General features: G+C 43.8%; 1 protein-coding gene across 1 annotated transcript; it reads left to right on the forward strand.

The window, feature by feature from the left end:
- The first annotated feature begins 3 nt into the window (after positions 1 to 3).
- On the forward strand, positions 4 to 9,592 carry GLRX5 (glutaredoxin 5). The gene is made up of 2 exons (XM_054449266.2): positions 4 to 389; positions 8,916 to 9,592. The coding sequence occupies exons 1-2, from the start codon at positions 95 to 97 to the stop codon at positions 9,092 to 9,094; spliced, it is 474 nt and encodes a 157-aa protein (XP_054305241.1). The 5' UTR covers positions 4 to 94; the 3' UTR covers positions 9,095 to 9,592.
- The last annotated feature ends 684 nt before the right edge of the window (positions 9,593 to 10,276 follow it).

Raw genomic sequence — 10,276 nt, forward strand, 5'->3', positions numbered from 1 at the left:
TCCAGGGGGCGGGTCGGACTGCCGCGGGCCGGGGAGCGCTCCGGGTGGCCAGCTGTGGGCCCGGGCCGTCGTGAGCTCCGGCTTGCGTGCGGAGATGAGTGGGTCCCTCGGCCGAGCGGCGGCGGCTCTGCTCCGCTGGGGGCGCGGCGCGGGCAGCGGTGGCCTTTGGGGTCGGGGCGTGCGGGCGGCGGGCTCGGGCGCGGGCGGCGGCGGCTCGGCGGAGCAGTTGGACGCGCTGGTGAAGAAGGACAAGGTGGTGGTCTTCCTGAAGGGGACGCCGGAGCAGCCCCAGTGCGGCTTCAGCAACGCCGTGGTGCAGATCCTGCGGCTGCACGGCGTCCGCGACTACGCGGCCTACAACGTACTGGACGACCCTGAGCTCCGACAAGGTCAGGCCAGTGTGCCGGGCAGGCGCCCTCCGCCCCGGGCCCAGGAGCATCGCTGCACGAGGCCGAGGGGTTCCGCCGCGCCGGGCTGGGGAGCGGGGCTTCATCCGCCGGGGTCTTTCTGAAGGTTCGAGCCGGATTAGGGCGAGGAGTACTGCCCTGGAGTAGAGTCTGGGCTGAAGGTGTGGTTGATTTGACTGGGTCTTGAGGATCTGGGGCTCTGTACTGTTGCCAACTTGAGCAGTAGGTAAAGTCCTGAGGATTCAGTTATCCTCACTTCGAGCTAATATAGGCGTTTCAGGGCGACTTGTCAATGACTGACTCGGAGGAGGGTGGCCCGCAGCCTGACTGCTCTGCACGGTTAGGAAACTCATAGTAAGGACCCACTGTGAGATAGGTACTTTCGCGGACACTTTGGGGAGGTTGGAAGCCATTGGCCTACTCGTGGGTAAGGTCTAGGGCTGTCGATGGTGGGGAGAGGGCTGAGGTTGCCTTTGAGGCTAGTGAGGTCGAGGCTGATCTCTCTTGGCTCACGGCTCAGGGTGTCAAGCACCATCCTCTGTGGTTGCTACAAGCAAAGGGTTGGGACTGCTGTCGGCTGGCCTTAGTCGGGATCTATGTTGTCGGTGAAGAGTCTTGACATTTGGCTTTAGATACTCAAGCACAAGGCTGAATGTATGTAGGCCAGGGCTTCGAGAGGTTTGTGGGGAAAAGAAGCAGCCCTGGCTCCTGGGCCCTGGGCTAACTCACTGGCTCAGCCTTGGAGCCCAGGGGGCCAGGGCACCAGGGGCCAGATGGATCAGGCCGGGAGAGGGAAGGCTGCAGCTAATAAGCATCTTTTCCAAGTACCCAACGTGCATTCGCCAGTCTTGTCTGAGTAGGGGAGGAGGAAGAGGCCAGGCACAAGGGCCTGCTCCTTGGCCAGGATGGTCAGGGTTGGTGGAGAACTGGGAAGGCTATACCTGTTCCTTCTAGAGAGTGACTTAGGGTACCTGCATCCCAGTTAGAGACTTTCAGTGACTGAGTCCCTGCATGTCCCAAGCTAAAAAGAGGTGCCAGCTGTGTGCTAAAAATAGGTGCCAGGTTCTCTGTTACTCTAAATTTGAAATTACTAATCATAGTCATTGCTTACAATGAGACAGGCTGGTGTTTAGAAAAGCTTTGGGTTGAAATCCTCCTCTGTGGCTAATCAGGTGTAAAATTTAAGTCACTCAACTGCATTTGAGGTTAATGAAACAATTTGGCAAAGTTTTTGTTAGGAAGACAAAGTAAAAATTATAGAAAGTGTGTATTATCTTATCTGGCACAGAAAGCACCCGGTAAATGGTAGCTGGCTTCACATTAGCACTTTATGGTTTTCAAATGTATTTTTTCCCAGATTATCTAGTCCTTAAAGACTCTTGGTGATAGCTGATCCTCCATTTGCGGTAGGTGATAGTGGTGGTGGGTGGGACCTAGAAAGCATGTTAAGTTGAGGAGCTCAGAGGGCAGGTTCAGATTACCACGTATATGTAATATTACCATGTGGTATTCTCAAGACCCTTTTGTCTTCCTGGTCAACTAGAATGCCACCAGTTACTGGGCTCAGTTTTATCATGTACAAGGCAAGGGACCTGCAGTCTTCCTTAAAAGACAGCTTCTCTGCTTAAAAGAGGAGTAACTATTTTGCAGTCTTTTGACAGAGACCTTGCAGGGGGTCCCCTGCAAACTGCCAATATGGCACTAGTAAAAAAGTTGTGTTGTTATCTCGCTTAGTATAATGTTTTGAGGGTCTTTGGTTTGTGAATTTATTTTCTCTTGTTTAACTGGAAATGAGATATGCTGGAATATAGCTAGTAAACGGAAAGTAGGAGCAAAAATAAGAATATGTACTGGTAACATTTTATTTTTCTGTCTTTTATCCACGTCTGGTGTCTGGTTTCTGAGCTTACTTTCTTAAGTTTTCAAACAGCAGCAACAGGAATTTAACCCTTACATTCCTTGACCACTGAGTTTCATCAGATTGCTATTTTGGCTAATAAACGTGTTACATATATATTGAATATAACATGTACCTCTTTTATTGATTAGAAAAGTAAAGATTAGTGTAAGTATTAACATTTGGACTGGGCAGGGCGGTAAAAGCACGTTCCCAAAATGGGGATTAGTTCAGCCAGGGTATTAAGACTCTTCGCCTCTTCCCTATACAGCTTTATTTACCAAGAGCAACTAATGGGCTGTCTGATGCTTGCTTTTGCCAGCCGAAACTATGTTTGTACACCAGATCCAAGGTCATTTCTAGTAATAGGAACGGAGCTCTTGCAAAACTGGCCTTTTGTTGGTTCTTATGCCAAGGAGACCTGAACTTTACAAAGTGCCTAAACCGGAGGAAAACATTCTTTCCTAGTTTTGAGTACTGGGTTCCCAGGAGTGTGATGCAGACAGATCTTCAGACTGTGACCCAAGGAACAAAGGTGACTATGAGGCAGCATTGTGTTCTGGCCTTCTCAAGACCTTCTTGTCCTCTTTTTATCTGGAGTGCACACAGAAGACAGTCACAAAGGGATCAGGTCCCAGTAGACTGACATCATCATTTCCTAATCCTGGTCTTAATAAAGGAACTTATGCTCATGGAAGCAACTTAGAAAACACTGAAAAGTTTAAAGAAGGAAAATCACCTCTAATTTCATGGAAACTATTGTATTAACATTTAGATCTAGTTCCTAACAGTTTTTTGGTTTTTTTTAACACATCGAGACCATGCTTGTCTATACATAGTATTTTGCCTTCCAGAGAGGAGAGAACATGTCTTATGCCACTGCCTGTGGCGCTGTGTGTACTGCTTATGCAAAGCAAGCTTTCAGTGAGCATTTTAATAAATAAATAATGCTTTTATTTATCATTATATTGCAAACTCTGTGGCCTTAAAGGCATTATAAACATTTGCTGCCGATTTAGATCATCATTGTAGTCCTTGCATCTGGAACAGTGACAGAATAGGGACTCAAATAATTTGTTGAATAAATAACCATATCCTATTGTTGAATGTTTATTAAGCATTTGAAAATATTATCAACCTTTTCAGTATCAGGGAACTGAAGACAGTAGTGAAACACATGTCATGCTGGTGAACCTTAAAAGTTGGATAACAAGTTGTGTGTATGTGCTTGTGTGGTGCACATGTATGCTGCAGATGGGAGTGTAAAATGGTACCAACACTTTGGAGGAGTAACTGTCAGTACCCAGTCAAGCTATGGGTGAACAGAGTCTAAGACCCAGCTGCGTGACTCCTAGGTATATATTCTAGAGAGGGGGATCTGCAAACTTACCCTAGTAAAGGGCCGGAGAGTAAGTATGTCAGGCTTTGTGGGCTGTGTGGTTTTTGTTGCATCTATTCAACTCTGCTGTTATATAGCCTGAAGTCAGTCATGGGCAATATGTAGATGAATGAGCAGGCTGAGTTTCAATAAAACTTTATGAAAATAGGAAGTAGACTGGATTTGGTCTGACGACCATAGTTTATCTGCCCCTGGCCTAGAGACTGACTTCTGCATGTGTGTGTTAGGACATAGGTCCCCAACCCCCAGGCCAGGGATCCAGGCCATACAGCAGGAGGTAAGCGGTGGGCAAGCCAGCTTTACCGCCTGAGCTCTGCCTCCTGTCACATCAGTGACGGCATTAGGTTCTCATAAGAGCACAAACTCTATTGTGAACTGCACATGCGAGGAATCTAGGTTGTGCATTCCTTACGAGAATGTAACTATTGCCTGATGATGTGAGGTGGAACAGTTTCATCCCAAAGCCATTCCCACCCTTCCCTGGTCCATGGAAAAATTGGCTTCCACAAAACCAGTCCCTGGTGCCAAAAATGTTGAGGACCTCTGTGTTAGGTTACCTGTGTGGGGCGTTCATTGCAGCGTGGCTTGCAATAATGAAAAACTGACAGGAAGGGATCTTGGTCTATTAGTAGCAGACAGATAAATAAACTTTAGTCATATGATGGAAAGCTAAACTGTAGTTAAAATAAACTAGATCTAGATGTATTTAACATAGCTGAATCTCAAAAATAACAATATTTAGTCAAAAAGCAAGTTACAAACATGTAATTATGGCATAATACCATTTGTATATATAAATGTTAAAGGCATAAAACAGTCCCATATATTGCAGATATGTGTGCAGTGCACTTGTAGCTCATGGGCAGGAGTGACAGATGGCAGCTAGAGGGTAGAGGCCACCTCTGGTGAGGGACCCAGGTAGCATGTGGTTAAGAGTCTGGGCTTTTGTACTGCTGGAAGCCTGGATATAAATCCTGGTTTCACTGCACGCTGTCACTGTGAGTTTCGGTAAGTTACTTAACCCTTCTGAGCCTTAGTTTCTTCATCTGTAAAGTAGGAATAATTGTACCTGCCTTGTCAGATTTTTGTAAAGATTAAATAAGATTATTTTTGTAAAATGCTTAAAGAGTGTGAAACTCAGTAATCCTTAACTCAGTAAATGGTATTTTTTTTTTTTTTTTTTGAGAGAGTGTCACTCTGCTGCCTAGGCTGAAGTGCAGTGGGCAATCTTGGCTCACTGCAACCCCTGCCTCCCGGGTTCAAGCGATTCTCCTGCCTCAGCCTCCCAAGGAGCTGGGATTGCAGGCACCTGGCACCATGCCCGGCTAATTTTTTTATTTTTAGTAGGGACAGGGTTTCACCATGTTGGCCAGGCTGGTCTTGAACTCCTGACCTCAGGTGATGCACCAGCCTTGGCTTCCCAAAGTGCTGGGATTACAGGTGTGAGCCACCGCACCTGGCCTGAGTGGTGTTATTACTTTATGGTATGCTTAATCACTTTTTCCTGCATTATTTTCCTATGCTTTTTCTGTTGCCTATTTTTCTCAGAAAAGCATTACTGTGAAGGGTGGGTGGCGGAGCATGTTGGTATGGAGAGAATGTCCACACTGTACCTGGTACTATGCTGGGAGCTCAATTCATTTCATTCCTTAGATATCATGGAATCTTCATAATAAATCTGTGAGGCATAGAGTATATTCCCATTTTACAGATGAGGAAACTGAGGCTAAGAGATTAACAGATTTGTCTGAGGCTACATTTACAGGCTAGCAAACCAGATCTACTGACCCTTAAGCCTGTGCCTTGCTCACTCTGTCCCGTGCTTTGCTTTTCCTCTAGTGAGGGTCTACTGATTTCCATGCTTTCAGCTCAGATCATCTTATCTCGACTTAACGCCATTCTCTAAATTAGAGAAGATGAAGAAATTGTGATTCTCAGAGGTGGTGTAACTTGCCCAAGATCACAGAGTCTAGTAGGTAAGAGACAGAGTTGGAACTCACATCAGATTGTGAAGCTCCTGTAGTGAAGTTCTACCAGGAAAAATAAAAAGAAAGAAAACTATGATTATGCTGCTCTTATAGTTTAGTGTCCAAACCAGGAGTAATGTCCAGTGTTCTGAATGTGATGAATTTTGAAAAATACCTTTTGAAAGTTCTGGAAGGGAATTTTAAAGTACATTTCTGTACTCTTTCTGGGTTGATACTTTGGAATATGAATTTGTTTGTATGGGTTTTTTTGGTGGAGCATTAGATGCATGTAAACTGACTTTGTAAGATAGCCTCCTAACTCCCAGTTCCTAGTGTTACTCTGCCATATAACTTTGCAGTCAGCATTTTCTGCCCCAGATGGAATCACCACTATCACATGTGAAATAATGATTATCATTAAAATTCATTCTTGGATATGATTTTCTAATTTTCAAGAGTAGCTCTCTGATTCTGAGTTATTTCAAGTGATATTTGTAAGAACTACCACTGCATATTGCAGTTTTTGAAAACTAAAGTGTGAGAGAGATTAACCATGTTTAAACAGTTACTTGTGGGTCCGCAGGATTCATTTTAATGTTCAACTTATGAAGAGTAGTCTTTTATTATTAGGAGTTTCTCACTTCACTCTATAGGAAGCAATTGGGTACTTCCTTAAATATTTAAACTGGTAATCAGCTTTCTTAAGAATGGAAAAGAGCGTAGTCATTAAGAAGGATGCCAACGTTTGGCCTTGACGCCAGCTGCCTATTACACCTATTCATCTAAAAATTAAAGAAGCAACTAAGTTTAATTTTGATAAACTGTCAGCTGCTGTCAAGAACAGGCAGGTGGCTCATGAGAAGTCAGTGTCACTTGTATGTGGCTGTGTGTGCTGGGTGTTGAGAATGCCTGAAGCCTGCTTGTTTTGGTAGTTTTGGTGGTAAGGATTCTGGGGGTCTCCCCTTCTCTCATAGTCAGGACATATGATAGACAGCAACATAAAGTTTAATGAATGAGGCAAGCCCAATGCTTCGATTGAGTGTGATACTATAAAAGTGATTGATGAAAAGCAATTTTATTTTAAAAACATGTATTTTTTGGGTAAAACATGTAGTTTTGGGTAGTTCTTAGGCAGCAAACTTATTTCCATTTTTGGTGTGTTTCAGAAATTATAGACAGCCACCAAAATAAATCAGTAAAAACTGATTATCATGGAAAGCTTCACACAATATATTATTCATTGAAACAAAACAGGTCGTTCAGGCACATAAATGATTCATTTGTATAAAAGGTAGTTAAAGTTGAAGAGAATGAAAAGAAGCTCATGTTACCTTAAACATTTCTTAATTCTCGCACCCAGCTCTCAGTCATCATAAAGGTAAAAGTTTTGTAATCGGCATCATTGTAAAAAGTGAGTTTTGATAGACTTTGTATTTGAGGACAGAGTTTGAAGAAAGTAAAAAACACACAAATTATGCTAGTTGTTTTTGTTGATGTAGCATCAAACATCACCATGATGAACAACTTGAATTCATCAGGGTATTCTAGTATGTCTAGATATTTGGCATTATAAAGACATTTTGATGATTAATGGAATTTACTCTTTATTGGCAAATGCCAAAGAGCGAACTGATGTTTCTTTACCAGTACCCAGAGTGGCTGAGAGGTGTCCTTTTGGAGGCCTAGAGCAATGTAACCCTTTCTTAATATGTGTAGTGTGGAGAAGGAAGATAAAGCCCTTGGTTCAGGTGCTTTCTCTAGGGCTGTCGTTTAGAGCAAAGTCAGTTTTTTTTATAAGGCAATAACTTTTAAGAAAAAAATAAATTGTATATTGGGACCTGTGATATAACTGAAATCAGTAATTTTATTTGGAAAATGTTTGATAATAAATTATAGGGTATCAAGAGCAAGTTTTTGTATTTTTAGTTTGTTTACATAAAAATCGATTTGTGTAAACTGTACTGTACTTGAACAATCTGTTGACTTTTCTGTTTTGTTTATCCATGTGCTCATTTTGGCCATTTAAAAATATCTATCTATGTAAATATAAAAGTGTCACGTAAGTGTTAGTTATTATATGCCATGCTTTGACCATCTTCGTTTTTAACATGACCAATACAGGCTTTTTAATGGCCGACTATGTTTTTGAAAGCACAGTCATCTCAACATACAAGTAGAAAAGGAAGTAGACTGATGAAGAGGAATGTTAAGAGTAATCTTTTATGTCTTAAGATTGAAGCCACATTTCTTTCTTAGCATTTTGTTATAGTCGTCATCCTTGTGGCTCAGAATTGAACAGGGTAGTCGCACAGCTGTGCTGTCACAGAGCGTCCCTCATCTCCTCTGTGTCCTCAGAGCCATTTGCACACAGGACTGATCACATGTGTGCTGGTTGGTTTCTTGGCTGCTTGAGCTCTTAAGAGCAGAGTGGGTCTCACTCCCCCACCCCCCAGCCCTGGACAGGGACCTTGCTGAGCTCTGGGCCTGCGTTAGACTTACCAGTCACTTCGGGTTCTGCACAGAGCCTCATCATCCACTGCACAGAGAGCCCATCACAGTGGCTGGATAGATGGGAACTGACAACCCATAGCCTTGGAACAGGGATTTTTCCCTGGGTAAAAGTAATTGTTAAAAATTAAAAAAAAAAAAAAACTCAACAACTCATCATCTCGAGGAGAAGTAACTGACGGCCTGCACCAACCTAGATAGTCACGGTCATGAAAAGCGCACAGGTGGGATTGCCCGACTTGGCCATGAATTACCGTGATGGATCCATTTGGCAATGAAGTTGGTTGTGACATTTCTTCAAGTTTTGCTTCACTTGAAGCTTGACTGGTTGATGAAGAATTATGGCCTTATGTATCTTACGTGACTTGCGTTACCCAGTCCAGTCCTCTGTCATTAATCTGCAGTCCGCAATGTATCAGGTATTTTACTGAGAATCTTACTTACCTAATTCTCACACACAAAAAAAAACCTTGTGAGATGAGGGTGGAAACAGGATGAGAGGTCAGGTGACTTGTCTGAGGGCTGACGATTTGTAATTGGAAGAGTTAGGGCCTAACCACTGGTCTCTTTGACACAAAAACTCATGCTCTTAGTAGCAAGCACAGTGCTGTCAAGATTGGGGGAAGCCAGGGAGGGACAGTGGGTTGTCTGCTACTAGTGGGTCAAAATTACATATTTAGTCATGAAAGGTTCAGCTTTTACCATTTAAATAACAAATAAATGTTCTTTCTCCATAGGCATTAAAGACTATTCCAACTGGCCCACCATCCCTCAAGTGTACCTCAATGGCGAGTTTGTAGGGGGCTGTGACATTCTTCTGCAGATGCACCAGAATGGGGACCTGGTGGAAGAACTGAAAAAGCTGGGGATCCACTCCGCCCTTTTAGATGAAAAGAAAGACCAAGACTCCAAGTGAGGGCGGCCAAGTCCTCACTGAGCAGAGAGGGAGCCGTTCATGTCAGAGACTCACTGCCAGAAAAGCCTTACCCATTTTGGTTTTCACTATTGAGACCGCAACTGCTTGCACTGATCATTTTGGTTCGTGAGCAGTTGGTGATTTTATTTGGTCTGGTGTTCGGGCTAAGAATATTTTATTGTGGACTTAATTACAACCACTGCACTGTAATGATTCAATGCTATATTACGATATTGCTGTAAACAAAATTCATTCTTACATTGTCACTTACTCTTTGCCTGATTCAGGAGTTAAACAGGAGCTTTGGAATCATTATTCATGACCCCTCTGCAAATGTGTCAGTCTCCAAAGACAGTATCTCCCCCCAAATTTTGTGTAGCTTCTTTTGTTATGGAAAATGATGGACAAAAAAAGTAACTGTGATAACTGGGGCGTTGTTTTTTAAAATAAACTCCAGCACAGGGATGCTGTGCATGCCTGAGTTGATTCTGAAGTGCATATGTCTGTAAGGATTTGGAGTGCCTGCAGTGTTTTATGTGTGGGAAGTAAGGGTGAGTCTCATGTTCTTCTATTAAATTTGCCACAAGAATTGCCATCGAGCCCTGGTCTACTTTCTGGGGGAAGCAGCTGTTTAGATGGTGAGTCAACTGTGCAGCTGGAGGCGTGGGTGGGCTGGAGGGAGCAGAGGTGGGTGAGGCCGGAGGAGGCGGCCCCACCTGCCTATCTCTGGAGCCCTGTGCTTGGCACACTGCTACAATTAGATAGGGAGACATCGTCAACAGTCCACCAAGCTAGGGGATTTAATGAGTATTTTACTTCTTAAAAAGTGAGGCCTTTCTAAAAGAGGACATAATTGGAATTGTGGCAGAGATCCTCCCAGTGTCTGGTGTCTTTATGAGACTTTTCCATGATTTCTGCATCCCGAGACTGGGGCCTGGTGGAGCCTGGGGCTGTGCAGAGGCCCATGGGAAGGAGGCCCACCTGGTGTGGCGTGGAGGCTTTGTTCATCTCCAGGGACTTAAAGAGAGTGCTTGTCTAGAAACATATCTTTACGGTGGCAGAGGTGGGAAGAAGGATGCATTTTCTCATAATAAGGGCAAAAAGGACAGGATGGCTCTTTCCCCCAGAGCCATTCTAGAGGCTTGTTCTTTGTTGCTTATTTAATCTCCTTGAGTTCCTCTC

The sequence above is a fragment of the Pongo pygmaeus genome, chromosome 15 (assembly GCF_028885625.2).
Source record: "Pongo pygmaeus isolate AG05252 chromosome 15, NHGRI_mPonPyg2-v2.0_pri, whole genome shotgun sequence".
In the NCBI taxonomy this organism is placed as follows: Eukaryota; Metazoa; Chordata; class Mammalia; order Primates; family Hominidae; genus Pongo; species Pongo pygmaeus.